Source organism: Denticeps clupeoides, chromosome 12, assembly GCF_900700375.1.
Source record: "Denticeps clupeoides chromosome 12, fDenClu1.1, whole genome shotgun sequence".
NCBI classification, from domain to species: Eukaryota; Metazoa; Chordata; class Actinopteri; order Clupeiformes; family Denticipitidae; genus Denticeps; species Denticeps clupeoides.
In genome coordinates this window covers 16,305,378-16,333,000 of record NC_041718.1, presented here as the reverse complement: position 1 = coordinate 16,333,000, position 27,623 = coordinate 16,305,378, and the positions used below count along the sequence as shown (strand labels likewise).

The following is a 27,623-nucleotide window of genomic DNA, read 5'->3' as shown; positions in this document are numbered from 1 at the left end:
CTACAAACCAGAACCGCGGGTGAGTCCGGGGAAAACCGCGACGTGTGTGATAAAAAATAATACTAGTAATATTAATAATAATAATAACAATAATGCAATTGCAGCGCAATCGTATCAAGTTGGGTTCAATCTCATTTTCCAAGGGTGGAGGGGGGGACGAGGGATGCTGCAATTTGCGACATTAAGTCGGACGCCAGATGAGATGAGGGCAGAATAAAACGACCAAGTTCGCGCCTTGTTACACCGACGCAACAGACGGCGGGACCGAAGGCACCCAGAGGCGCCGGGTCAACGCGATTTTTTCCCCTTTATCCGAATCTGGGCGACCAACAGGCTACAGAACTGGCACCCAGGGGTGACTGGAGGAAACGTTCTCAGCTGCAGTGCATCTGTAGTGACCCCTACACTCAAACCTCCTATGTAAAATATACATACATGCCTATTTTAATCCACATAATATATATCACAGGGGTGTGATTTTGGCATAATCGTATTTATTTGATTGTAATATATATCTGCATGATGTATTATGTTAGGGATGTACATGTTATGTAAGCGAAATTCCAGGTTTGATTGAAAGTCTGACGTCACATAAAAAGAGGACAATTAAATCAGTGCAACTTTTTAACATGACTGTCCACCTGCGCGTAAACCATCTCACCGATCAGGGAACGGAGGCCGCGCCTCGACAATTGTTGAATCTAATTGCCGCGTTTTGAGCGTCCCTGAGCGTCTCACAGTCTGGTCGGAGGGACCTGCCGACGTTCTGAAACATCCCAGCTCCCAGGTGCAGGCCTGTCCCGTAAAATCCGACATATGGAGAGAGATACCAGCCCCCTTCCCCAGCTCGTCCCTGTGAGAGCCTCTCCTAGTTCAGGTGGCTTATTGCATTATTCCCAGCGAGTGCAGATAAAATTAGAAAAGAGGGGGGGGGGAGCAGATGGTGTGATGGTGTGTGTGTGTGTGGGGGTGTATATATAGAGGACCTTAGCAAGAGCGTTTTAAGTCTTCACAGTTGTTCCTATTGATTCAGACTGATGAAGCAGCGCCTGGTCGCTTAAAATGGGTTATTTCACCCGAGGGCCAAAACGAGGTCCATCGTCCTGCTGCAGCGAACATCTCCTTTACGCAGAGCGAAAATGATTATTAAAGATTAATGGCTGCGCTCCATCCGTCATAATATTTTAAGATGTCGTTTGATCAGCCAGCTTCTTCAGCTTGACCACGGCCGCTCTGATATTTCGTACATGTCCGGAATGATGGATCGCCCAGCAAAGTCTTGTGGATCTGCTTTCAGCGGCCTTCGCGTCTCTGTATCTGACGCGCTGTGAGACGGATTTTTATCTTTGTGTTTTATGTTCATTATCCTAACCTCTGTGGGCTCGGCACCATTTTCCTCCTGGTCAATTTCTCTCGCTTTACACGGAAATTACACAGAGCCCCTGCGGATCAGCATTTTTGGAAGTTGGAGTGCGACGGCTATAAAATATACGCTCAATAAATTGACGCTCAATAGCACAGCGCACAGCCCACTGAAAATAACAACACAACGAATTGCGCCAAACTTTCCGTAACAAAACCGCTCTTTCTCTGCAAAGGGTGACATTTACGGTTGCAACCATTTTGAAAGGCCAGTCCTGCCGGATCTCGCTGAAAGGCCGAAGATGTCCTCGCTGTGGCGCCCAGCACGGAGGCACGAATGGCTGCGAGCCAGAACGCATCATCTCCGGAGAGCAGGAAGATGAATAGAGCAGTTTCTCGGGAGGCCACGGCAGCTTATGTTTAAGTAATAGACGTGTGGGAGAGGTGTATCGAGCGTTTTCCGGTTTATCGGCGGCGAGTAGGCTTGCTCGGCCATCCAGATTAAGCACATCGGTGTGCTCAAAGTAAAACAGGTAACAAATAAATGCTCCCCCTCCGACAATCGGTTTATGGATTAACGCTTCGGCTTATCCCTCTGCTGAACTTATTGCCGCATGAATGTTGGCAGTGCGGCGGGTTTATGTCACGTGTTCCCAACATAGGACAGGGACGCAGATGGTGTTTACCTGTTTTGGTGCCACCCCAGATGGCATCACTACCCCTACCTCAGAGGCTCTGAGGTGCCGCGCAATGCTGAGTGCTACAGGTGCTTCCAGCCAAGTCGAAGGGCATTCATACGGCCTCAGATTCGTTTGAAGTGCAACCTGTTCAGCCCGCGTTATGCAAACGGTGACGCGAACCGGTAGTGACAGTTCACACAAACGCGCGCAGTCAAAGTGGCCGTCTTTGGCGTAGCGGGAGAACAGGTTTGACTTGCAGCTGTGCTTCTCCTCCACCATCCATAGCCTGTGTCTGGTTCCTTGGGAGGGAACAGATGGTTTGTGGGAACTCCCCGGCATCGCTACATTGGCCCCTGCTGTCAATGGGGTGCCTGTAGAGCTCCCATTGAGGCTGAAGGAACCAGGGTTCCCTCCTTCTTGTCCCCATTGAAGCAGCTGACGAATGGATGAATCCTTTCCCTCCTGGACAGATGGCAAACACCTACAGCGAGTGCTGCAATGGTTCAAAATGTAAAATGTATGTAAAGTGCAGTAAAATGTGGTGCATTTGCTTTTGGTTTATGCCGTGTGCTGGAAATGAAGGTGGCCACTGCATTTTTAATCAGTAATGAATTAAAGGCACACTGGTGCTCTGGCTTTTCGTCCCAACTCAGGACATCTGAGCTGACCCACTGGCTGCAATTCAGCCCCCCGTCTCATGCAATTTATGTAACGGCGCCCTTTTTTTGCATGCAGAGACAGCGTGCCATGCAGCGTCGCAGTCATTATTTTGGGTGGCGGCCCTCTCGTCTTCCTTCTCCTTCAGCACTGGCCTGAGGGATGGAAAGGCTTGGGCGGGGCTCGGTCTTCGTCTGTTCTCGCCGCCCCGGTCATTTGAAGGGAGCGCTTTTGGCTGGGAGTGGGGATGGCGGGTGGGGGGGGTGGGGTCGGTTATATAAAACTCACTGTGTATCCTCCAGCTCCACAGGCTTTCTATGTGTGGGCCTTTCTATTTATAGCCACGGTTCAAATTCTAAGAACCTGGGCTCAGTGAGACAGCGGGAAAAAGGAAATAACAGTGTTACGTAACCGTTAAGTAGCTCGGAACGAAATCAGATCTGCACACTTGTATTGTTACACCATAGACTCATCTCATTTTCATGTCTTTCAGTGCTTTGAAGATTTTTTACTAAAGTCTAAATTGATGAGACTAAGTACTAATTATTTAATATCCAGTAGCTAGTTTTTTTTTTTTCTACTGAAATTTGCAGGAATCTTTGGGAAGATCAGAAGTACCACAAAGTACCACAAAACTAGTTGCATGGATCTACCCTGTGAAGTGCTTTACTCCTCGGTTGTGAGTTTTACAGAAATCTAAGTTGAGTTTAGAACAGCAGGCATAAAATGTAGGTATTAATAAATCGTTTGCACGTCAGTTTGTTGTAGAGGTCATCACACATTCAGTTGCATGTGGTTTGGCAAATCTTGGTGGTAGAGAGAGGAATATTTGGGGAATTCTGGGTGGACGGCTTGAAGATAGATGGAGATGAAGGTGGTGATGGAAAGGTTGAAGGTGCAGTGCCACGGAAGGATAGATAGAAAGATAGATAGATGGCCGGGAAGGTGGAATTGGATGGGTGTAGAAATGTGTCAGGGTGGAGTTATGAACTCCATTTGGTGGTATTGTGGAATCTTTGCTTTGATTACAGCTTTTTGTCTCTGTCAGTGAACCAAAATGGTATTTTGAAACTCCTGCTTTGTAATTTTGAGGGATTTCTCCTTGTACGTAGCCATTGTTGCGTGAATCCTAAGCTTTCTGTTCTGAATGACCCGTGCTAGGACATTGATTTTGGAGTAGATCGCATCCTTCAGCCTGCTGTCCTAGAAAGAAAAAAAAATTGGAATGCATGCACTTGGATTGCTGAGTGATAAGATAACTGGACTAGATACCTGGACCTTGGTCCCATGAACTCAGTGGCGAGTGGTTTTGGGAAGTCTTATAAATAGGTAACAATGGCTGTAGTAGCTCCACCCTACGACACAACTCAGATTTGTGGAAAATAAGTGTCTGTAATAGGCAGGGAGTGGCCTCTGGCATCCATAAATTCTCAGAATCCTTTTAATGGTTGTCGCTGGCCTCACTGATGAGCTTTCCCTCTGTCATCAATTTTGTAAGGTTGCCCTGACCTTTGCAAAAACCCATCAGTGCCATATTGCATTTGGTTCATAATGTCCTCACAGTGGTCTGTGACATATTTAGTGTCCTTAAAATAAATATATATCTTTATCTGCACCTTTCAGCAGTAGGGACACCTATATCTTGTATTATTTAATTAAGAACTTTATTAAGGAATGATCAGACGTTGACTGATAGACTGATTTTGACCTGAACCGCTGCTATCAGAGCATAGATTCCAATTCAAAATGTGGGCAAACCTTTTTATTATGAGCTATAATCTTATTTACAGTATGATGTTTTCATTTAACACCGTTATCTGATACAGTAGATTTCTTGATAGATCATCAGATACTGTGTGCATAGATGCATAGACACCGTATGTGTTAAGGAATTTTAATTATCGTAAGTGGCGCTTGCTGCTCCAGTCAGAAATAAATACATGCATTGAAACATGAGTGACACCAAATGTCACTGCGATGTAGGACTGTTGTGTATACCCTGATTGAATTGAGTTGATGGCATTTGCAGAAATTGCCTGATTGAATGGATTCTGTTCTGTACATGTATAGGGTAGGTATGTCATAAATTGGCCTCCATGGATGACGGCTTCTTCTTCCTTTCAGCACCATGATACAATAGCCAGTGCATAATGTTTATGATAAAGGAGGAGCCTAAAGACATTCAGTAATGGTTGGGTGTGGACACAAAAATGCACGACAATGTGGGAGATGTTATTGTGCCCTGAAAAGACATACTTTTCAGGGTTGTGTATTCATAAAGTAATTGCACTAATAGCTTTAATTTAATTTTGAATTGAAACATAATTTTATTACACACATACACACATGGACTGTAAAGGCCTGTTTCCTCCCTCAAACCAAAGGCTGCCAGGCACTCAGAGTCACATCAGTGCTAAATTCCCCCATATTTCACCAGAAGCCACAGCCACACACTTATCTCATTGTGGATCGGCTCATCTCCCCCATTAGCATGGCCCTACATAATGGCTTGCAGCATCTTACCACGTTTTTAATCCATGTTTTTCCTCCTAATTTTAGACTATTTAAAATTTGATATGCTCTGAAAATGGCGTAAGCAGTTAAAATGCAAAGTAAAACAGCCGCGTGCAGTAAATAACACCTTTTCCCTCTTTTTTTCTACAGCGAGGATCCAGTGTTTGGACTCACACCCCAGGATCTTACGAACAGCCCTCGGATGGATATCTGATTGTTTTTTGTTTTTTCTCCATGATTTGCTGCATAGGAACACTATACTGTTACCCTATACAAACATGACTCTCGTATTCACTTGCATCTGAGCAACCCTCTCCCATAAACAAAAGGAAAGAAATCAGGTTTCATTTTATAAATAAAATGTAACTCAGACTTGCTCCTCGATACAAATGCAGCCTCCGGCGCGGAGTCTCTCTGCACACCCGTCCGCCAGCGGCTCGGCTGCCGAAGATATGACCATGATAGTCAGATGCGTCCGGAGCGAAGGAGGTGTCGTAATAAGACAACAAGCTACAACAGGCTGACAGGCGCCGCGGCATGTTGAGGTTTTAAAAAAAAAAAAAAAAGACTTCACACTGTCGAGCAAATCGCCGTCCCCCCCCCCCCCCCTACGTTCGATTCCCTTAGAGCCCTTCAGACAACTGTAAGCATGCTGACCCGTGAATATTGTAGAGCGAAAGCGTGAAGGCTGTTACTTTCAGGGCCTTTCTGCTTGCCAGAAACATATCAGGACTTACAGTTATCACTGTATTTAGGTATATTGATACGTTTAAGTATTTTTGTCTCCAAGTATTTGTCCTCTCTTTTATATATATATATAGCCAATATATATAGCTGTATCGTCTGCTGACTTGAAAGACTCAAAAACATACTGCGCATCAGGGATTAAACTACAAGGAGACCTGTGACTGTTTTCCTTAAAGCATTCACGTCAGTGTCAGTGGCTTTTTGGCATCGCTGCCCCCGTCCTTGCTCTCAGGATGAGCCAAAAGCTGGACCTGGAGGTGGACAGTTCCCAGCCTCTGGTCTACACTGTTGAGGAGCTCGAATGCAAGATCTGCTACAACCGCTATGACACTCGCACCCGCAAGCCCAAGGTGCTGAGCTGCCTGCACCGAGTCTGTGCCAAGTGTCTGAAGAAGATCGTGGAGACAGGCGACTCGTCCCCCAGCATCATCAGCTGCCCCTTCTGCCGCCACGAGACCCACGTCCCAGATGATGAGATCTGGCTTCTGAAGGACGACAGCAACATCCTGGCCATCCTCACGTACCAGGACCGAGCCAGAAAGAGCGGCTCGGTGACCCCTGGTGAGGTGGTGCTCACCCCCAACAGCCTCAGCGGAGGGGGCTGCAGTGGGAGCGGCGACCAGTCGCACAGCTCCTCCGACTGCCTGGTCATCACCATCATGGAGGTGCCCGGGGAGTCACAGTCATCAGAGAGCATGAGCATGCTGAACATGGTGCGCCTCTACCGGCCGCCCAGCCTGGACTCTCTTCCCTGCCACCTGCCTATCCAGAAGTGCCGCATCTGGACGTCGCGCACCATCCCGCGCTTCATGATAGGCTTCCTCTGCCTCATCTACTTCAGCTCTCTGCCCCTGGGCATCTACCTGCTGATGATCCAGCACCTCACCCTGGGGGTGATCCTGGTCAGCCTTGTTCCCTCCACCCTGGTCCTGTGTGTCTTCTATGGCTTCTGCCAATGCCTGTGCCATGAAATCATGGAAGCCATCGCCACATAGCATTTAAAAATCACGCACTAAAATAAAAGAAAAATCTAATACTTGACTTGTGAGTCGCTGTAGTGCAGAGGACATACTCGTAGCGAGACCTGTAAAGACCAAGCCAAATCACTGATGCACATCTGTTTCCAACCCCGGTCCCTTTCTCCCATCATTCCAGAGTATACCAGCACCGAACGGTCAAGTTCTCCCACCCCATCCAGTATGCAGGGCTATCCTCAGTGGACTGTGATAGGGCACCCTGTGTGAGGTCAGCTTTAGAAGAATGAAAAAAAGGGTTTATATGAAGCTCGACCGGGTCACACAGCTCTCGTTTCTTTGTGTTTGTGCCACTCACCAAATGGGCTTTTAATTAGTATAAATGTGATCACCCAAGGAGAACACCGCCCTCTCAACTACATGTAATGTTAAATATACCATCTGTAGTATTCCTGTCCAGCCCAATCTTTTGGTCTGATTACATTATGGGTACCCATAGTAAAAGGATGTGCTAAGACATACAACATAGTCAACATGTATGCATTTGAATTTTCTGGTTGCCTTTGTAAGGCGTGTCTATGCCCAAGTTGTAACTTAATGTTGTAAAAAAGTAAGATGAATCTGTGTTCGTCATTGCAATGGGAATGAACCGCCTAAGCTGTTAATGGATATTTAATAAAGTATCTAAACAGTGTCATTGTACACGGGTGTTTCTGAAACAAATGTTTGGCATTTTTCGTGCACCGAACACTGCTGCAGGACTGAATGTGTATACAAGTGGTTCTCAAAGTGGGGTCCATGAAAAGTGGGCACAAATGACACATTGCTAGGTGTTTCACCCACCTTTTAATGCATTGCAATGTCTTGTATTTGTTCCACATTTCTATATTAACATGTCTGAATCTGCCCTTACATGGGGAGAGTGGTGCCCTTACATTGGGGCAGTGGTGGCCTAGTGGTTAAGGAAGCGGCCCTGTAATCAGAAGGTTGCCGGTTCGAATCCCGATCTGCCAAGGTGCCACTGAGGTGCCACTGAGCAAAGCACCGTCCCCCCACACTGCTCCCCGGGCGCCTGTCATGGCTGCCCACTGCTCACTCAGGGTGATGGGTTAAATGCAGAGGACAAATTTCACTGTGTGCATCGTGTGCTGTGCTGCTGTGTATCACGTGTGACAATCACTTCACTTCACATTTAGAAAATGTATTGAAAACAAAATGATGATTTGTATTTTTATTTCTTTTTTATTTACTTTCAGAGTCTGTAGGGGATTTTATAAGATAAAAGACCAGCTCATCTCCCTTTCATTGCCCATATGAGATTCTTTCCCACACTTAAATATGCATTGTGTATATTTATCACAATGAAAACTGAATCATGATCAATCAGAATATACCATGATTAAATAGTTGCAAAATAAGTGATTAATTAGCATTTTTTATTCAACCCACTGGAGCTCAGTATGGGTGCAACAATCAAAGCAGGATGAAATAGGAAGTTGAAATTGTCTTGATCGTTGATGTATTCAATTTAAAAAAATATGTACGTGTCCTGATACGTGTCACCGATTTACATACAAGTTCTGTAGAGTTGATGATGTTTGCTAACCTAATTGGCTAATATTAGGGCGGTTGCCCTGGGGACGGCCCTCATGGGTCCGGGCCTGTTGCATCAAGGCCTCTCTTTGGTGACTCACAACTTTCAAACATGCCCTTGTAATCACCAGGGGTCAGCGAAGGATCCCTGTCTCTCTCTCTCAGCAATCACGGGCAGCCCTTCCCGGGACAATTAATTTCACACAAGCCGCTCAACAAAACACCCAATTAAACATCGAAAGAGGCTTTCCCATGGGCTGCGAACTCACTTTCCTTCACGCTCACACTGTAAGCATGTCAATATTTTGTCTCTTTGGGAATGCATGGAAAATGTGTGTGACTGACTTTACCACATGCACCTGCTCAGAACCTGGTAGGCATCAGCTGCCGGGGTCGGTCTAATTGAAATGCGGCTCCCAGATGAGCTGCTCCCATGCAGGCGTCGGTCGCGAACGCTGGGGTGGGTGTGGCAGATGACAATAATACTGAGCGTCTGGCGCGAGGACGGTCAGATGTGGTCCAGATGATACTTGGGGCTGTCAGCACGCCAGTAATCCAAGAAGCCATGAGACCTTGAAGGGACAGTAGACGAAGGAGTGGTGAGTAATGCTAGCTCCATGAATTCTCCTGCTTTTTAAAGGGGATGTTGTGTAACCTCCCGCTGTACAATATCGTAGCAACAGTAAATAGTATTTAATATTTCAATAGTTAAGATGTAGTAACCAAATGCATAAACAAGTAGCAAATCATTTTATATTTGCCAAAATTGGCAAAAACTATTTCTGCACAATCTGCAGAACAATTTAGCTATATAGATGCATGAGTCGTGTCATATTTGAAATATTTCACTTAAATTATCATATGCACTATAGGTTTGATTCAAATGCTCTATGAATCCCTTTTTTCCTTTTCACTGATGTGGACCCGTTTTGCCACTCAGCTCCAAATGAATCGCTGGCGGCAGTCGGTGGGGGAGATCCAGGCCAGGCAGAGGCAGGTGACTGAATGCGAACGGGCGCAAGTTGCCCTGAGCAAGGTGACTGCCTGCTTCCAGCAAATGGCTTCCTCTCTGGGGAGCGACTCTGATGGCAGCAGCCTCAGGGAAGAGCTGGCAGAAACCAGAGCGCTGGCTCACAAGATCTGTACCGGTAACCCACCCCAGTCATCACAGTCACAGGGTTCAATATCCCACAGCCCATATCGATGACCTTACACTTGTTCAATAACTTTTTATTATGTTGGCAACATGGATGCCAGCTATTTTTTAGAATAAGATCAATCCAGCTTCCACCACTCTGTGTACCGTGTACATTGTCATCTGGTGAACATTTTTTAACTTTCGGAAACATGATACATTAAGGGTCTCGTTGATTTGTCAATTGATTTGCCAGAGGATTAATGAAATAAACCCTTTTCAGTATTGGAGTTAATGGACATCTAGGCAAAAAAACGTAATGACTAATGATTTTAAATTATGGGTACTGTGGCAATGCCTCGTTTTAATGAAGGTGCATTTGAATAATTGATAGAATTTCTTATGTAATGGCTCTTCCTGGAGGATCCCAGTCCTGTGACATTACTGCGATTAAACAACGGAGTGAGGAAAATCTCTATGTAAGGAAAGCCTCCTGTAATGTAGCAGAGCCTCTCCTGCGCCGGGCACCAGTTGAAAAAGTGTCCTAGATGTTGCATTGTCGGCATGATTAATTGACCAGTAGGAATATGCACTGGGAATTTGTTTCTGACTTTTATTCAGTTTATTCAGCTATAGGGACACTGAAATAAAGTAAAAAAAAATCCCAAAATGATCCATAAATTACAGTGAGTTTAATACTGTCAACTCTGGCATGAACTGCTCCACCATCCAGGCATTTTGTAATGTGTCCCTCATAAGTCAGCTTTACCAATGTGTCTTCTGTATGCCAGGACTGCACCGAAGACTGCTGGCCTTGCTAGCGGAGGGGGAGCAGGGTCAAGAGAGGGAACATGTGGAGCGAATGTGGGTCTTCCTCCTCACCGGCCTTGAAACATTTCAGAAGGACCTGAAAAAGGTTGGCAGCCTACAAGAATTCTTTCCCTTGACCCAACGCAAGGACCGGGACACTCTTGTAAAGACCGGGACATCTGGGGGGGCGTTGGAGATCGCAGCGCGGGTCGCCACAATACAGACTCCCTGGCTGGCTGTAGAGGACGACCAAATCCCTGACATGAAGACTCAGATTTCCAAGATGGATTCCCTCATGCAAGAGATGCTGCAACGGGTCAATGTGCCCTTGTGGTCAGTGGAGGCCAAACAAGAAGCCTGGGTGGAGGATATAAAGGATGAACCTGACCAGGATGAGACGCTGGAGGAAATGATGCAGGTGGAGTTGGTGTCCCAGGAGGGGACAACATCCAATTGCTGTCACCACCCAAGATGTAAGCTTGGCTGCATACTCTGTTTGCTCAATTGAAGGATAAGGAAAAAAGCTTCACCTGCTCAAAACCAGTTTAGAGCTACACTAGAAGCTGAAGCTATCTAATTATCTAGATTTGTTGGCACCGCATAATCCAATATGGGTTTCAGCTTTTCACTTTTCAGTACTATTCTTGTTTAACAATTGTGAAACATTGAATTTGTTTTTGTCTGAGATTACACGCTGCAGAAGATGGTAGTGAGTAGCAGGGGCAATGGGAGGCCTAACAGGTAAGGAAACTCACCCATAATCGGGAGGTTGCCAGTTCAAATCCTGAATCCAAATCCATCCCGACACGCTGTCCACTGCTCACTAAGGGTGATGGTTAAATGCAGAGACCACATTGCACTGGATGCTGTGCTGTGTCATGTGTGATAACTAATCACTTTCACAACAGAAAATTATTTTAACTTCTGCAAGTTTGACCAGAACCAGCAAACTGCTGCTCCCCTTGAATAAACAGACAAAGTATATAAAATAGACAAAGTAAAGCTTTAAATTGTGTTGAGTGTACCAGAGTACAGTTTCATTCCATTTCCTAGCATACTGGTCTACAATAATTTGATTGCCTGTTGCCTCACACCCTCATTAATTAAATGATGGATGTTGCACAACATGCTGTGGTTCCCGTAAATGTCTTGATGGTGCTTCTAAATTCTACCAGGTGTTTGCATGAACCTTGCAATAAATTAAATGCCGGATGTCCAGGCCGGTAAGACTGATTATTCAATAGGGGTGTTAGAAAATACCAAATCAGCAATATATCGTGATATTTTACATGGTGATATTATATCAATACAGGGACATCAAATATCAATTTAGCATAGAAATTTAGTTAAAAATTCAATTGCAAGTTGTTATTTTGGCTGAATTATTAATGTAATATGATCCAAACAGATCTTGTATACAAGCTCTGTTTTCACATCACAATAAATCATGATAATCATATTGTGAGATCATTGCCAAGATACACCCCTGATTATTCACAATTGTCACCTTGTCTTTTCAGATATTAGAGTATGACAAGCAGTTACTTGGTTTTAATAGACAATAAGAAATGCTAATGAGAGAAACTAGACAACACAAAAATGTGACGACACCTAAAAACGTAGTTTGATGAAAGATTTTTTTTTTTTTTAAATACATAAAATGTACAAGAACTGTTCTTGTATTTTAATGTACTTGAATGTTCCTGTGATACTGTTTCCAAAGCTTATTACAGTGGGGGGCTGGAGTGTGAAACGTACTTTATTTAGCGTCATGCAACATAAAAATATTGTACACACAAAAGCAGTATTTAATTTACATAAATCAGTGAAAAGGGAGGTAAGACAAAACAGACGACAGAAATTAAACACAGACTCGTCTTGGTTAACTTTTATACGTTGAATGCAGATGGACCTTAAAACCTTAAAAAAAAAAAGGAAAAGGAAAGGAAAAGAAAAACATAAAACCTCTCAGAACACAAGAGAATGAAAATTATTTCTACGCCCCCCCCCCCCAACAAGGACTTCACCCACCTTCCTGGTCATCCCAGAGCGCGGCAGCCGCTGCATTCATCGGACTATCATTGTTGGGTTCTAGAACAAAAGGAGGTGGGATAACGTGGATGTGTTGGTTAAAAAGGACGCGTGCACACACGCACACACACACACACACACCTCCTAGTAAACTCTGTATGGACAGCAGGATGGAGCGCACGTCGTACAGAGCGGACCACTTCTCCTTCAAGATGTCCAGGCAGATGAAGCCGTTCTCATCGACGTTGGGGTGGAAGCAGGGCGTGATGAAAGCGACTCTGGGCGCCTTGTAGGGATAGCCGCTGGGGAATTCGAACGACAGCTTGTACCTCAGGCCTTCGTAGACCTGTGGAGAGATGTGGGGTGTTACACCCAAGCAGTGCGCCCCACCCACCGTTATTAATGCTCTCGTTTCTCAACTCACTGTTCCTTTTGCGCCATCTATTGTCCCGATCCATTTAAAAAGGTTGTCAGACTCTGGAAAAGCTGAAATCCCCTTATCTCCAGACATCTGCGGGTCAAAAAAAAAAAAAACACACACTCACAAAAAACACGACGGCAGGACGGTCAAGAAAGAGTCGACGAGTGCAGAGACGGTAACAGTCCAACCAAAGCGCTCACCATCAGCGTCATGAGCTCCTGCTGAAGCCTGGGAGGGGGAGAGAACACGGTGAGACGCGGAGCTCGGGGGACGGGGGGGTTAAAAACGCACAGCTCGGGTGCGAACTCGTCACCTTTTAGAGACGGATCCCTTGGGCGCGCTGCCGCCGGGTTCGTTGCCCTTCAGGGCCGCTGCGGAGGATGCTGCGGCGGGGTCCATGTTCTGAGAAGCCATTGCTCTGCGGAAAAAAAAATTCACAACGTTCACGTTCCAAAACTAGAACCCCAAACTTCACATAAAATGGGGAGGGGGGGTGAATCCGAAGCCGGTCGGCGTGACGTGACACCTCAGTTTGGAGCCACGCTAGCGGTGCGCTTAGCCGGGAACGTTTGCGGCAGGTATCGTTTCACACCTAACTCCTGACGTGAACCGAAAGCGCCTCAGAGCAAATCGGCGCAGCCTTCCGAGTGTTAAAAAAAAAAAAAAAAAAAAAAAAGTTAAATACCTGGTCGCTCGCAGAAACGTCCGCCGCTCCTTCCGGCGAAAGCAGGAACGCTCGACTTCACGTATTCACGTACCGACACTTTCAAATGATTATCCCGCCCCCCCGGTTTGAATTTTCCTCCCGGGGAAGGTTTTACTGACACGCCGAACGCCGCAGCCAATCGGCGTGGCCGGACCAGAGCGCGCCTCAGAAGCGGCGCCGCCACTGGACGACGCCGGACACCGAGCTTCAATTTCATTGGACCTTTTGGACTCGCGTGGGCGTGTCCGTAGGCCGCTGGGCTGCTCGGAAGCGACGCGTAGGTTCACTTTAAAAGTGGAGGGGGGGGTTCATTTTGCCAATAATAAAGCATGTGCAGCAAATATTTCAAATCCATTTGCGGTGGAAATTTTATACATAGGGCAAATAAATACATAAATAATCCTTGTGCAGTAAAATTTATTTACCATAAACTTTTTTTTATTTTTTTTTTTGTAAGCCATTCTTTACATTACAATAAATCCCTTTTTGGTGAGTACATAAAGCAATTACTTAAAAAACTCAAACAATATAAAAACTACACTGATCAATGAGCATACAAAAAAAAAAAAAATCCTCAACAAGTATGTTACAGTATCAGCAGGTGCAATCTTGGATTTGTTACAAAAAAAAAAAGCATTTCTGATGGACAAACATAAAACACATAAAAACAGTACAGCAATATAAATATGCAAAAGTAAGAATAGGAAACAATCCCAAAACATTTCTGATTTCTTGAATGAGCTTTTTTATGAAGGGGGGTTATCTCTATAGCCTCTAAAGTTGCGGTTTGTATACACATGTGTTGCGGTCCACTGTAACACCATATGCAAAGCATTAGCAGATATCTACAAGTACGGAGTGGCCTTGACCCGCAGAGCGACGGCACCTTCACAACTGAACTGGGCAATACACAGGGTAAAAGTCAAATGTGTCTACTTTTCAAAATTGCAGAGGTAGGCATTTATTTATTTTTTAACCACACAAATAAAACATCATTCTGTCTTACTGCAACACATTCCCTGCTGTATTTTAGTCTTTCTCTGATCTCTGAGCCTCCATTGCCTTCTGCATTTTCTCAATCATCCATATTGGAACCATGAACGGCTTCAATTCATCCATCCTCAGATCTGGACAGTCTCTGGTTGAGGCAGAACATTGAGGGAAGTTTGTTTAATACTTCATAATATAAAAATTAAAAACTCTGATTACACAAATCCCTTACTTGTAGTCTTCACTTGTGGCAAGGTCTTGTACATCCTCTTCGATCAGCAGATAGGCCTATCAATAAATATCAATATTACACCAACACTATTACACCACTATTCATACTATTGAATATTTTTTTAAAAAGCAATTCATCCACAAACCCTATTGATTGGAATAATTTAAATTAAGACTACAGTCCATCAATTTATTAAATGGTCTGGGATGGAGGCTACGGTCTTGTAGTCCCTCACCATTTTTCCACCAGTGGCCTTCATATGCTGCTTCTCTGCGAGCCAGTGCTTATCCTGGGCATCTGCAGCATACTGAAACACATATCTTCACTTAGATGTACGTTAATTAACAGGAATAAATGTTATGTAAATTAATCAGCTGCCAAGCTGCTGTTCGTTATACCTCACTAGTTTACATATAGAACCAACATTAACTGACGAGCTTATGTATGTGCAATGTAAATTCTTAAAGAACCTACTGGTCACATCTCTATATAAAAAGTCTCATTTTAACACTATATAATTCAGTCACTCTCTATCCAGAACGGCAGAATCCAGATCTGGGTTGCAGCTCCTGGAGCCAATCCCAGGTCAGTGGGCTTTACGCCACACTCAAACCCATGGCCAGTTCATATTAACTGTGTATATGCCTTTGGGCAGTGGTATGAAATCTATGAACCTGGAAGAAACCAGCTATTTGCAGTGCCCTGAGTAATTAAGTATGTAAAATTAAGTATAGTTTATATCCACTTCTAAAATATTTATCTTTAATACTTTAACTTATGATTGGTTTAACAGACAGAACTGTATTAAGTGCACAGCAGAGGTTTTCAAACCTTTCTTTGGTGAGATTGGTTCATCTTATCATCTAATCAGCAGCCAATCATGTTGAAGAAAGCCTGCTGGTGTTGCAATACAACAAATAAAACTGAAAAACGTACCTTAAAAAGGTCAGCATGTTTGATGTATATTCTTCCTCTGGTACCACCCATCCCTAAAGCCCTTAAAATGAACCAAAGGTTAGGTTTTAAGAAATGTCTACAATATTAACAGCACTGTGTTTATTAGTATACTATGTTCACTTCTTTCCACTTACTTGTTAGCCCTTGACCCTAAAACAAATGTGCTCTTCTCATTTAATCTAGAAGGATCCCACTGTTACAGAAGAACATTAGACGTTTGTGTTAAATGGCTGACATTTCATCTCTATGGTTAGCAGGATCTATGACAAAATCTTGCCTTTGGTCCATCACGCTTTACGGTCTCCAGTGCCTTGGGTTTAGTTCTAAGAGCAACAGAATTATGACGTCAGTAATCAGTAAACATAGGAGGAAACTTCATGCTCAGGCTACAACATACACTTACGGAGCGCTGTACTGGGTCGGGCGGTCGTAAGGGGCCATGGGTCCTGGAGGTCGACCTTTGCGCTGCAAATTAAATATAAATGATGCCCAAATTTATATGAAAGTTCAATGTTACATATAATTTACGTTCATTCATTTTCATTTGTTCCTGAACTAAATAATGGAAATCAACCACCTCCTCAACTAGGAGAACAATCAGCAACGTAAACTACCTTTTTTGGTACAGGACTGCCCCTTTGACTAGATTCATCATCCACATGTCTGGCTCGCTGTAATAAATTATGGTTGCATTTGTTCAGTAAATTAATGAGCACAAGTGAATGCTCTTGTTGTTCTGATGAGTTTCTCACTTTGACTTGAGCATCCATTCCCGGTTTTGAGGCTGTTTTCTCACCGTCAGGAAATAACTGCTTGGCCTAAACAGAGGTAACACAGATAAGACACAGGACCCCGATGCACACATCTCTTATTATTCATTTTTATTAATGTGTGGAGGCTCTTACATGCTCCAGACAATTCCGGCATGCCTCCCTGATCAGCTGGTCGGTCTGCACTTCCTCACCAACGTTCTCCTTAACGTTGCTGGCCGCCTTCTCAAAAAACTGTTCTCGCCCCACCAAGCAAGAAACATCAACCGTTTAACTAATGTGCAATCAACGTGCAAGCACATAAAGCCAAGTATTACATTTAGTGGCAATGCACAAGAGATGGGTTTCAAACGAAAAATAATGAGTATCATGATCTTTGCTGAAAAAGTAGTGGAGGAAGAGTTTTGGAAAACCAATGCAAGTGGAAGACAATGAAAACCGGAATAAGGACTTCGTCGAGTAGTGTCGTCTCGAATTAAGAAAGCGTTTGGCATCTAAACAAAACTGACAATAGTTGCAGATTCACCAACCTTCATGTACTTTCTAAAAACCTCCAGAATGTCCTCATTGAAGCTGGGCTGCAGCACGGTGCGCAGGAGATCCATGGAAATGACGGGATCTGTGTAACTGTAAACAGCAGCGTCCGATCAGTCATCGACAGCAACATTGCTGATAACGCGGCAGCACTTCATTCCACTCATTATCACGGCCGGCTGAAAAAAGAATGCTTAGACAGGCCACAGACTTTACACAAGCGCTCTTACACAAGTTGAATGGCAAAAGTAAAATAATCAAGACAATTACGTTATTATGTACTAATCCCAGTTACCTGACGGTCATTTGAGAGCGCCGGCCTCTGCGATGTACCTGTCTGTGCTTTATCATTATGTTCCAAGGGTTCTAAGGAGGAAATAGGACTCTGCCTTAATTTCACTGCAGTGCAAAACTGAAATTTAATGGGCGACTGTGCGTGTGTATATGAACACATTCATTATCAAAATGTTTTCTTGACACACAAGAACATCAACAACATTTAGCATGACAGGCAGGCACTTTACATTTACGGCATTTATCAGACGTCCTTATCCAGAGCGACTTACAATCAGTAGTTACAGGGACAGTCCCCCCCTGGAGCAACTTAGGGTTAAGTGTCTTGCTCAGGGACACGATGGTAGTAAGTGGGGTTTGAACCTGGGACGTCTGGTACATAGGCGAGTGCGTTACCCACTAGGCTTCTACCACCCTCTACTTTACTTACTAGTGTGTGTGTAGTGGAAAAATTGCGTAACAAAAGATGTGCATCATGAAGTGAATAAAAGAACCTCAGTTGTAAAAGCGGAAATGCGAAAAGCATCACCTCACAAAAACTCATCTCCTTCGCGAGGCTTAACGAAGGAATCAAAACTCTCTACACGTAGCGCGTCTCGGAGAGAGGCGATCGAACTTCACGCAGACATTACGCAGAGCCACGCTCACCACGGACTGGACCTGCTGCTCCGCGCAGTCCTGCTGAAGCCAGTCCCTGCGCCCCTCGCTTCTGTGAGCCCCCATAACTCCGGCACCGAAGCAGCAGAAGGTTCGATGCTCTCCGGCGACACGCGTTTACGAGAAACACCCAGGCGACGACAGGAAGCGGCAGCGAACTGCAAGCTTGCTTGCTTGCTTGCTTGCAGCAGCCCTTGCACCCTTGATGTCAAAACTTCGCAACTTTAGCCTTTAAGCAAGTCTTGCAACACAGGGATCTATGTGCTCAGCCGACGTCATTACAGTCTGAAGTATAGAGCAAAAAACACGGCCTCCGCCCACTGACTCCCTACTTCCTTGATTTGTGATAATAAAAAAAACGGGTCTAATCCGCATTAAACGCTGCTCTAGTTTCGACGAGGTGGCCTCATGCTTCTGGTTAGCCTACCAGCTAACAGATGGAGTGTGTTTATATACCGCCATCTGTTGTACTGGGGCTAGTAATGACCACGTACTGCGCGTGCGCGCGCATCCAATGGGCGTGTCTAAATGACGCAGTGTAGCGGACAGCGCTGGCGGCCATCTTTGTAGGGACCCTGACAGCCCCAAACCGTTTTTAAACTGAACTCCAAAAATGCTGGAATAACACTTAAATGTACTAGCACGCCGTGTCATTAAAAACCATATTTAACAAAATAATGAACCCAATTAAAAGTATTTGAATGACAAAGTGCAACTGAAACCAACAACAGGCAAGTTATATTTACATTCACCTTATATTTGCCATAGGAAGTACATTAAGGAAAAAAAAAAAAAAAAAAAATTCATAATACAGATGATCTACATGGTACATGACCTTAACGAGAAACAAAACAAAAAACACATTAAATGACAAATGCTTGGGAAAAATAAAATATGAAAATGTGGAAAAATCCTCAAAAAGTCAGTAAGATAGTACATACATATATAATTTCAGATTGTGAAAAGTATCCAATCATGCAAAATAAAAACCAGGACATGAAATCTGTTTTCCAACGGAGGAAAAAAAAAGTTATAAAAATAAATTTAAGGAGTAATTTGCTGGTTACACCTTGTGAATTACTGTGGCTATCATACACAACTCTACTTATACAAACAAGATAATTTTTTTAACACTTTGGTTCAGATTAAAACAACTATATCATAAACGGTAGGATCCATAAACAGATTTTGTTTTTAAAAATGTTAAATTAAAAATAAAAACAAAAAGGCATGAAGAAAACAAAGAAAATACAGTTCCAAGTTCCAAAAGAGCTTAATACAACTGTAGCATAGAGAAAAATAACACGTACTTCATACCAATTTCTGTACAATATCTACAGTCTTTTTGCTGGTGACAAACACACACTGGGATTTGCATCCAACAGGTGCATAATGCTCATATGAAAAGGTCAGAAAGGGCTGACGTGAACCCTTACAGACGGACAGATTGTGACAATGACAGTTTAGTTTGAAGAAACAATTACATTGGGACAATGTCAACAGCTGGGACACATTAGGCTTATTGCAAAGCTGTGTGGGGTTGGGAAAAGGGCTTCAATAGATAGATTAGAGGCGGTTATGGTATATAATAATTATCAAAGCTCATGTTGTAAGTATTTAGGTTATGAAATACAGACAGTTGTGTTCTTGATTTACAATAAAGCCAACTGTAACAGCTAGAATAAATTCTACAAGAACACTTCATTTAATATATATATATATTTACTAAATATATATATTTATATAGATCTTTTCTTTCTGTCTCAATATGATTGACGTTTTCTTTTTCTTTTTTTTTTTTTTACAAATTTACATTCATTACGCTGCCCAGTGATGCACTCTAATCTCTTAAGGGTGTAAACATACACAATACAAGACAACCATTTTGCACAAATATTACATAGCAACCTGAACTTTCTATGCCTTAGTATGCGCTGTAATCTGGATCTGAAAGCAAACATTATTTTAAAGGTTGAACATACATCCTTTTAAACAGAGCCAACTTGCAACCTTAAGGGAAAAACATTTTGTTGTTTTAAAATTACTCTCAGCCTACTGTCACAATTAAAGAATAAGGCCGTCTGTAAATACATTAAAGGAGTATTTTCTGTATTTTGTACAGAAAATAGAGGACTGAATGAAGTCGTCCCCATGTCAGAAAAGACAGTCCTTTCATGTCAAACCACCTAGAGCAGGGAGGTCTGAACACCTGTCTCACCTCTCACATCATGAACCTGTATAAGTGTGAGGTGACGCTGAAAAGAAAAGTGACTTACTATAATAAAATCAAGCCCTGTACACACTGCTCCCAAGAAGAGACGTAAACATTAAAATGTATTATTCAACGTCCCCCTTCTTCATACTGGGAACCTTTCCCAAAGGCATGTCAAAATCTGGTAAAAAAAAAAATAGCAATTTTAATACTATATACAGCATCTTTTTTATTTTATTTTATGAATGTGTCTTCTTCACATGAATTAAATTCACACTTTCTAAAGCAATATATCTTAAAATCACTAGTAGTGAGAAATGGGGCAGGTGAGATGACATGAAATTGACTTTCCTATCCTGACAGCGAAATTACTGGACACGTGTACATCACTTGTGTCCAACGCAGAAAGGCCTATACTTTAACCTTTCAATGTGGACCACCACATATGAACTACCATGGGAATGGGTGTGTAGTATGTACACCTAGTTTAGCAACACATCGCTTCACTTACACGGATTAAAAATATAGCTGCCTCATCACGGATCTTTATGAGTCCCTACGATCACCTTAAATGGTCATCGAAACAACATAACAGCTGGCTCTGAAGGACACGAAGTAAAAAAATAAAAATAAAAATGTTACCAGACAGACTGCATGATCTGTGACCACATCACTTTTTTTTTTTTGTTTGTTTTTTTTAAAGGCCAAATGACAAATGCACAGATTTACAAATTAAATCACCAATGAACAGTATTGTTGATCGACAACTATAATAAAAAATAATTATTATTACAAATCATAATAGTAATAAAACCCCCAAACAACTGATATTAAATAGTAGAGGCAGAAGAAGTAAACATGAATAATAAACGCCCCCTCAGCACCAATGGGTTCCTTTGGCGCATATTGAGAGCTGTGCCTCAGTCACACAGTCACGTTTCTCACACACATAACGTCCCCCTCTGTCTCTGCTCACCCCCTCCTCCCGTTAAACGGCTCCAGCATCCGCCACGCTCTTCTCGACCGGACTGCTGTTGTCCTGGCTCCCCGGTGTGTCCACGCTTGCAGTGCGCTCGTGACCTGCCTTAGAGTCTTTGCCGCCCGCTCCGCTAGCAGAAGAGGAGGCTCCCGGTGAGGCCAGCGAGCGGCCAGAGACGCGGTACGCAGCCAGGAACTCCTGGAGCCGATCCGGGGTGGGCTCCCACTTGTTGAAGCCAGCAGTGTTCTGGAGAAAGAAGACAGCTGTCCCATGGACGGCCTTGTAGTACATCTCCTCCCTGAGGAAGGTAAGGAGAGGAGGAGGTTTTAAACACACACACACACACAAGCATATATACAAGGGTCTGCAGTTATACACACCTCTTGCAGATGTGTTGCGACCCACTGCGGTACTCGTGTTCAAATGCTGGCACGATCATGTGGTGTCGCCGGAAACGGCTGGCCTCCATCCGTGTAAGCGCTGGGGTAGGAGGGTCTCGCCAGTCCGGCACAAATACAATGAAGGAGAGAGGTTCAGTGGAATGATCCAGCAAAGTCTGCAAACAAAAAGAGTCCACAATAAATAGTTTGTTACTAGAGGTGTGAACCTTCACTGGTCTCACGATTCGATTACGATTAGCAGTGCCTCGATATCGATGCATCGCGATGCATCCCAGACATTTTCTACATGGTCACGTGATGTTTCCAAATACCAGAGTTACGGTCTCGTGTGCCTGTGTAGACGCTCTGATTTGCTCCAGAGCAGAAAAACTTGTTACGTCCGCACTCACCTTGTAACAATTATATATACTGGTAGTTCTCCTTTAAATGCACACGGCACTACGTTGTGGGCGGAGTTAATAGTCTGCCCCGGGCCTGATGCAGATCGACATCCCCACCAAGCAGAGGAACCGAGGTCCTTGTATTATTTCATTTTGTAGTACATAAAAGCAGTAACATTTGGTACGTGTAATGTCCAAATTGGTCACGTGAAAATACGTGCAGCGTAAAACTCCGACCCGGAGTGGCGCTGTTCCCAGATCAGGCTGAAATTGAATTCCACGTCATCATGATATTATTGATTATGTTCTGCACTGCATTAATGCAATATCGCCCACGTCTGCATCTCGATGCATCGATTATACGATTAATTTCAACACCCCTATTTGTTACGGTTTCAGCTCATGCATTAAATTTAGAAGAGAGAGTTTGCGTGTGCAAAGACGACAGGTCGGTGCAGGCAAAAAGAATAGTTCACCTCAAAATGTGTCACCATAGCATCCATTAGCTCCTCACAGAATGGGGGGTTTGCCTCAAAGGACCCACTGACCGGAGAGAAGCTAAGAAAAGGCCTGAGGGGACAAATGTGAAGTAAGCGCATGAGCGTTTTTTGCATATTTCTTGTGACTGTAAAACTGCAGTCATGGCGGCGCTCACTGCAAACCTACCCCCGGGATCCGAAAAAGCCGTCTATATCTGGGAAGGCAGAGCAAAACTGTTTGAAGTAGCTGTTGAGTGGTGACGCAAAACACTCAAAACTGACTCCAAACAGCCTGTGGAGAGCCTCAAACACGGGGACAGGAAGAGCGCCTTGAAGACCTGTGCCTTCGTTCAAGCCAGAGCCGAACATCACCTGAAACGGAAACCAAGAAAGCACCACGTCAAAGCTGCTTTTACAGCAACACCAACCATCAGCTGCAATTATTCATTGAAAATAACTGCGACATTTACCTGGTATCTTTTAATAAGACACCAGACCCGTGACAGAAACTTTTCAAACCGTTGATCGTCAATGCAGCTATACCGATAAAGAAGCTCCTGGGGGGGGGAAAAAAAAAAATGTTGAACATTTTTTTAAAAACGTTGTCAATATACAGATTTCTTGTGCAAAGAGCACCAGGTATAAAATCAGCCAACACCAGCTCGTCTCACCAGTTTGCTGAAGTAACCCCGGTTCACTTTCACCATCTCGCCCTTGTAGCGCAGACAGGCAATGTCGTTCTCGAAGTGCAGCTCCACGCGGGGCTGAGCAGGTGCGGTGATTCCCAGCCGGAGGGGGTAGCAGTACACCAACCGGTCCTGCACCTCAGCATTCTCGGCACCATCCACTGAATCCGAAAAAAAAAACCAATAGCTCTGTAAAACCTCCACTGTGAAACATGCCAGTTCGCACAATCTCAGTTCAAGACACGAACCACTGATGTTGCAGTCTCTGAGCAGGGTGAGGTGAATCTGCCGGATCCGTCGGACATATTCAGCAGAGATGTGGTAAATCTTAGTGCAGATTCCCTCCACCGAATCTTTAGCTACCGCGGTGACGTGGGGGCCACACTCTTTCCGTAAGTGCTCGAGGCGATCCTGAAAGGCCATCAAAACACCATTCAGAATTTCAGGGAAGTCGCTCAAAAACTCGCAGGGCGCGTCATTGCGAGAGCGTGCCATACCATGTAGTCTTCTTTGCTGGCAGAGTGATCTCTCCTCAGCCAGCTCATGGTGTCTTCTACGTTCCATTTAACCAATTTCCTACTTTCCGGTGTGGCGTTCCTGTTGGAATGTCAGGATTTGCACAGTTAACTTCAAAGTCTGTGTATGGGAATTCATGTCGACTCACTGGCAGATAAATGCACAAATCTTATACCTTGACTCGATCATTTTCTTTGCCGCTTCAGCATACTTGAACAAGAGCCTTCTGGCCTCCTCTTTGTATTTGATGCGAGATAGCCTGTTTAGGGACGACAGAGAACTAATCAATATAAAGCAGTCATAATGGCCCTATAATTCATAAATTGGCCCTATAATTCATAAATTTTGTTTTGGTTCCCTTTGAACATGGGACATATCCAAATCAAAGTTCTAACCTAATGGGGATATCGTTCATGATCTCCCGAAACATGGATGGTGAGATGACTGGATCACATTCACTGGGTAGAAGAGGGTCCACTCCTTTGTCTACCACCTTGCGTTCCAACAGCCATCGGTTAAAAGACTCCCGAGGCGGCTCAATTCCTGTAAAGAAACAGTGAGTAAGAATTTCATGAAAATTGTGATAAATCTACTGGACAGAAGAACGATTTAAGATTCTCCATAACTTCCCCTGGCATCTCTATTTCTGTTAAGAAATTAATGTCTTATGTTGTTTTCTAATCTTTGGTCCATCTACAATGAATATGGACATATGATATAAACAAAGCTTACATAAACACAGCAAAGATTGCATGAATTTTGAGCAGATTTTTAAGGAAGACACTTCCACACTTTATAATGGTTGATAGTGGCACACGGTCAGGCGCACACAAACTTACCCTCGCGCTGGGAGCAGAGCTCATGGTAGTGCTGCCGGAGTTTTGTCATTAGCTGGGCACGCTGAAGCTCGATCTCAGGGTGAGGAGGGAGATAGTCTGCCGGGGCCCGTTCTTTAATCACCGCATTGGTCTGGATGTCCAGATCCCAATATACTCTGTGCACAGATGCACAATGATGTCGGTCATTATTCATTCAGGCCAATACCAAAATACATTTCAGATGACCAACGCTACAAAAAGCATCATATTGTTGACCATTATGCTGTAAATTCTACAGGTATTCTTACACAGAAGGACGGTACGGTGCAGGAGCGGCTGGTTGGCCCTGCTTCTGTTGGCCCTCATCTGATGTGGAGCTCCAGGGTTTTGCTCCTGGGGTGCTTGGTGAAATGGGAACTGTAGGGGTGCTTGGCATAGCTGAGATGTCAACCTAAAATCCCATACCGGGGAAAACATTTCAACATTAGACCTGTTACCATAGTGGGGAAAAATAAGCACATCCAACCAACATAAATGGTAGATTTTAAATGTCATATTACACATAAACAAACCAAAATTCTGTCACAAAGAAAGGTACAGCCTTTTAATAAAACTTAAAAAAAAAAATGTAACTATCAAATTAGAATCTGGTGAATCTGGTACCCCTTCTCCTCCAGTGCCAGCTCCAAAACCAGTACAGTCGAAAAAGGTGCAGCATAGGGTCCGAATACTCCATAACACATTAGAATTCAATGTCAGAAGGTGACAGAACCTCACCTTCGGTTTTTTAAAGCTGTTCAGTGTCCCCGGTGCAGCTTCTTCGGACAACCGGCGTTTGCGTTGTCCATTTCCCACGCCCGCTTCAGCTACTCCATCTGCTGAGACCGGAGCTGCATTCAAGCCTAGTGGGTCAGACTGGAAAAGCAAGAACTAAAAGTGAAGTGATTGTCACTTGTGATACACGGCAGCACAGCACACGGTCCCACCACTGGCCCCAACAAGAACAAAGCAAGCAATGAAAAACTCTACAGCTCTACAATACTGAAAAAAAAAACAGGCCAAAGAGGAAATGGAAGCAGACAGGTTGAGCACTTACAATGACATCATGCTGTCCCAGAACAGGCATCTCCCATAGTGACTGGTTGGTGAAGCGGTTGAAGTAGTAAGGCCGGTTTTCCCTCTTGCTCCAACACTTCGACCAGCCGGCCTGCACCAGCTCATCTGAGAAAATTATCTCGTGTCAAGTTCCCGTCGACTTCTGTCTGGCTTCAAGTGTCACTGAATGCTCTAATGGTCTTTTAAAATCATTAAAAATTGTCTACATAAGTAATGGCCCTGGATAATCAGTACATTCCTCTGCAGTTTCATTTCTGGATAACGGCAACTCCGATCGTGCAAAAAAAAAAATTAATTGCATTAGAACACAATTGTGTTTAGATTTCATGTCTAGCCTTAAAGGGGGACGATTCCAACCTGGCAGCTCTTGAGTCGGTTTGCTGGTTGAGGCCACGAGCGGTGGCCCCTGTGAGGACGACCCAGTGGGAGACATCACCCCCGAAGGCTCCCCCTTCACCGTTCCGTGGTTTTCACTTGTCATTTCTCCTCATCTGTCCTGTGAAATCAGCACCATGCCTCATTTACACCTTCATAACACGCACCTGCTTTTAGACCGTGTGTGTGTGTGGCTGTAAGTGAACACATTAAAATTAAAATTGGAACGTGGGTGCAAATACGATGATTTCTGCACTGCATATGCATTCCTCGACGTACACTGAATGCAAATATATTCAAGCGGTTCAGCCCCTTGGAACACATTTGATAATTTCATTTGTGAAGAGAACTCATTCATAAAAACGTGTGTTTTTTTTGTTTTTTTTTGGCGGAGCTGACATGTAGCCAACTAGCTTGCTAATTGTCAGTGGGCAGGAAAAGCCACTCGGGACGCCGCGGGGCGCGTACGGAACGCGCTTCGCACGAAACCGGCCACGGCGCGAACGTCCCGGTTCCGGGCGGACGGAGGAAACCGCTCGTCGCTCGTGCATCTTTGTGGCCGTTTGCAGCGCAAGTGAGCGCACGGAGGACACGCATGCGCCTGCTACGCCGCCCACCCCGGCTCGAGTCGCCCGAAAACAAACACGGAGGAGGAGGGGAGCGCGCCGCGAGTGTAGCGGCATCGGCATCGGCGGCGGCGGCGGCGTGCGCGGCAGAGGACGGGGCGGGAAGGAGGGGGGCTCTCCGTTTCGGACGTTCCGAGGCGCGGAGCCCGAGCGGGGAGGCCGCTTCCGAGTGAACACACACGCACGGTTTAGGCGGGCTTTTAGGTCCGACGTAGCGCTGCACAAAATGGCGGGCGCGCTCCAGCCTGAGCCGCGGCGCCCCCCGCTCACAACATTGGCGTTTTGCGCCGCGCGTCGCACCGACGCGCGGGCCTGGAGCGGACCGCGCGGCGCCCCGGACGTTCCGCCGCCCGTACATCGCGTCGGCGCCGCGCTTACGTGGCCGGCGCCCTTACCTTGTGAGGGTTTGGTGGGAATCCGGTACAGGCTCCGCTCTATTCAATCCGGACCCGCCTCCGCCTCTCCCTCCCCACCGTCTCCGCCATCTTGTATCGGGGACGCGGGCCCGGGCAATGCGCAGGCGCCAGATTCGGCGCGGCGCCTGTCGACGGAACGGAGCCATATGCGGTGGGGCACGGCGGGCCACGGCGGCGACGGGAGGCCGCTTCCAGCGCCGAGCGGAGCCCGAGTGGGTCCGGGACATTAAGAAACGAACAACGCGAGCGCATTTTGTTCAGAAATCCGGACGCGCTCGTGTTTCCCGCCTAAACGCAAATCACGTTTCTCGCTTCGGACGAAATCCGGTAGTATTTTTGTGCTTGTGCTTTTCTTAGATGACACAATACACTTGTTTTTTATTTAGTTTAGCGAGAAATTGTATTCGTGGTGAATTAAGAATAAATATTAAGAAATGTCGAAACTCCTTAAAGTTTATCTCTAAAAAACGGGGTTTTGTATAATGGTCTGGTTTAAAGTACAACTGTTGAACGAAATGGGTGAGAATAAATAATATTTACTTCTTCCTAATCCCG

The 27,623-nt window shown here is 44.7% G+C and overlaps 6 protein-coding genes across 12 annotated transcripts in view; 2 read left to right on the top strand and 4 right to left on the bottom strand.

Moving 5' to 3' along the window:
• snrpb (small nuclear ribonucleoprotein polypeptides B and B1) overlaps positions 1-867 on the bottom strand; it is a 6,641-nt gene extending 5,774 nt beyond the window's left edge. The window contains exon 1 of one of the 3 annotated variants that reach the window (XM_028999316.1): positions 662-867. The gene's annotated coding sequence lies outside the window, so the exon portion shown is untranslated. Of the gene's footprint in view, positions 35-661 lie in introns of those variants that run through there. The other 2 variants (XM_028999318.1, XM_028999317.1) reach the window with 2 other exon arrangements.
• The window catches only part of LOC114801252 (E3 ubiquitin-protein ligase RNF182), an 8,132-nt gene extending 504 nt beyond the window's left edge, over positions 1-7,628 (top strand). Inside the window, exons 1-2 of the mRNA XM_028999315.1 lie at positions 1-19; positions 5,364-7,628. The exon at positions 1-19 is cut by the window's left edge and continues 504 nt beyond it. Of these exons, the coding sequence (XP_028855148.1) occupies positions 6,194-6,955 (762 nt within the window). The 5' untranslated portion in view covers positions 1-19; positions 5,364-6,193 and the 3' untranslated portion in view covers positions 6,956-7,628. The remainder of the gene's footprint in view (positions 20-5,363) is intronic.
• Positions 7,629-8,444: 816 nt separating this feature from the next.
• LOC114800682 (ubiquitin-conjugating enzyme E2C) lies at positions 8,445-13,688 on the bottom strand. Of its 2 annotated transcripts, none has more exons than XM_028998353.1 (7): positions 13,610-13,688; positions 13,238-13,342; positions 13,125-13,152; positions 12,928-13,014; positions 12,645-12,849; positions 12,504-12,563; positions 8,445-9,099 (listed from the first exon to the last, which is right to left on the bottom strand). In XM_028998353.1, exons 2-7 carry the CDS (start codon positions 13,336-13,338, stop codon positions 8,891-8,893), a joined length of 690 nt encoding a protein of 229 aa, XP_028854186.1. In that variant the 5' UTR covers positions 13,339-13,342; positions 13,610-13,688; the 3' UTR covers positions 8,445-8,890. The 2 variants fall into 2 exon arrangements, with proteins under 2 accessions (XP_028854186.1, XP_028854187.1); XM_028998354.1 differs by lacking the exon at positions 8,445-9,099 and adding an exon at positions 12,214-12,392.
• Positions 8,930-11,599, top strand: LOC114800681 (regulator of G-protein signaling 9-binding protein). 2 transcript variants are annotated; one of them, XM_028998352.1, is made up of 3 exons: positions 8,930-9,126; positions 9,468-9,675; positions 10,454-11,599. In XM_028998352.1, the coding sequence occupies exons 2-3, from the start codon at positions 9,474-9,476 to the stop codon at positions 10,978-10,980; spliced, it is 729 nt and encodes a 242-aa protein (XP_028854185.1). In that variant the 5' UTR covers positions 8,930-9,126; positions 9,468-9,473; the 3' UTR covers positions 10,981-11,599. The 2 variants fall into 2 exon arrangements, with proteins under 2 accessions (XP_028854185.1, XP_028854184.1); XM_028998351.1 differs by having other exon boundaries at positions 9,444-9,675.
• Positions 13,689-14,131: 443 nt separating the features above from the next.
• On the bottom strand, positions 14,132-18,531 carry LOC114800792 (deoxynucleotidyltransferase terminal-interacting protein 1). The gene is made up of 13 exons (XM_028998594.1): positions 18,056-18,531; positions 17,409-17,479; positions 17,110-17,206; positions 16,715-16,813; positions 16,562-16,627; positions 16,424-16,480; positions 16,213-16,274; positions 16,087-16,132; positions 15,944-16,002; positions 15,789-15,849; positions 15,088-15,159; positions 14,853-14,908; positions 14,132-14,768 (listed from the first exon to the last, which is right to left on the bottom strand). The coding sequence occupies exons 1-13, from the start codon at positions 18,128-18,130 to the stop codon at positions 14,660-14,662; spliced, it is 930 nt and encodes a 309-aa protein (XP_028854427.1). The 5' UTR covers positions 18,131-18,531; the 3' UTR covers positions 14,132-14,659.
• A 1,236-nt stretch (positions 18,532-19,767) lies between these two features.
• Positions 19,768-27,172, bottom strand: pcif1 (phosphorylated CTD interacting factor 1). 3 transcript variants are annotated; one of them, XM_028999519.1, is made up of 17 exons: positions 27,048-27,172; positions 26,009-26,147; positions 25,632-25,756; positions 25,313-25,450; positions 24,844-24,986; positions 24,557-24,711; positions 24,113-24,260; positions 23,893-23,976; positions 23,699-23,798; positions 23,450-23,612; positions 23,187-23,362; positions 22,986-23,072; positions 22,703-22,887; positions 22,513-22,606; positions 21,636-21,811; positions 21,253-21,553; positions 19,768-20,457 (listed from the first exon to the last, which is right to left on the bottom strand). In XM_028999519.1, the coding sequence occupies exons 2-16, from the start codon at positions 26,130-26,132 to the stop codon at positions 21,265-21,267; spliced, it is 2,187 nt and encodes a 728-aa protein (XP_028855352.1). In that variant the 5' UTR covers positions 26,133-26,147; positions 27,048-27,172; the 3' UTR covers positions 19,768-20,457; positions 21,253-21,264. The 3 variants fall into 3 exon arrangements, with proteins under 3 accessions (XP_028855352.1, XP_028855350.1, XP_028855351.1); XM_028999517.1 differs by having other exon boundaries at positions 19,768-21,553; XM_028999518.1 differs by lacking the exon at positions 27,048-27,172 and having other exon boundaries at positions 19,768-21,553; positions 26,009-27,035.
• Positions 27,173-27,623: the final 451 nt, after the last annotated feature.

What these genes read in the sequence shown, in the direction of transcription:
- LOC114800681 (XM_028998351.1), top strand. Translation starts at nt 9,444, where the DNA reads ATGTGGACCCGTTTTGCCACTCAGCTCCAAATGAATCGCTGGCGGCAG. An exon ending in GGCTCACAAGATCTGTACCG is followed by an intron (nt 9,676 to 10,453) that starts GTAACCCACCCC and finishes TCTGTATGCCAG; the next exon opens with GACTGCACCGAAGACTGCTG.
- LOC114800682 (XM_028998353.1), bottom strand. Translation starts at nt 13,338, where the DNA reads ATGGCTTCTCAGAACATGGACCCCGCCGCAGCATCCTCCGCAGCGGCC. An exon ending in CATACAGAGTTTACTAGGAG is followed by an intron (nt 12,564 to 12,644) that starts GTGTGTGTGTGT and finishes CTTTTGTTCTAG; the next exon opens with AACCCAACAATGATAGTCCG. An exon ending in GCTCTGGGATGACCAGGAAG is followed by an intron (nt 9,100 to 12,503) that starts GTGGGTGAAGTC and finishes TGTCCCTTCAAG; the next exon opens with GTCTCATGGCTTCTTGGATT.
- LOC114800792 (XM_028998594.1), bottom strand. Translation starts at nt 18,130, where the DNA reads ATGGGGGCTCACAGAAGCGAGGGGCGCAGGGACTGGCTTCAGCAGGAC. An exon ending in AGCAGCAGGTCCAGTCCGTG is followed by an intron (nt 17,480 to 18,055) that starts GTGAGCGTGGCT and finishes TTTCCTCCTTAG; the next exon opens with AACCCTTGGAACATAATGAT. An exon ending in GCCGGAATTGTCTGGAGCAT is followed by an intron (nt 16,628 to 16,714) that starts GTAAGAGCCTCC and finishes ACCTCTGTTTAG; the next exon opens with GCCAAGCAGTTATTTCCTGA.
- pcif1 (XM_028999517.1), bottom strand. Translation starts at nt 26,132, where the DNA reads ATGACAAGTGAAAACCACGGAACGGTGAAGGGGGAGCCTTCGGGGGTG. An exon ending in GCTCTGCTCCCAGCGCGAGG is followed by an intron (nt 24,261 to 24,556) that starts GTAAGTTTGTGT and finishes GTTTCTTTACAG; the next exon opens with GAATTGAGCCGCCTCGGGAG. An exon ending in GGCTTTTTCGGATCCCGGGG is followed by an intron (nt 22,607 to 22,702) that starts GTAGGTTTGCAG and finishes TTGTCCCCTCAG; the next exon opens with GCCTTTTCTTAGCTTCTCTC.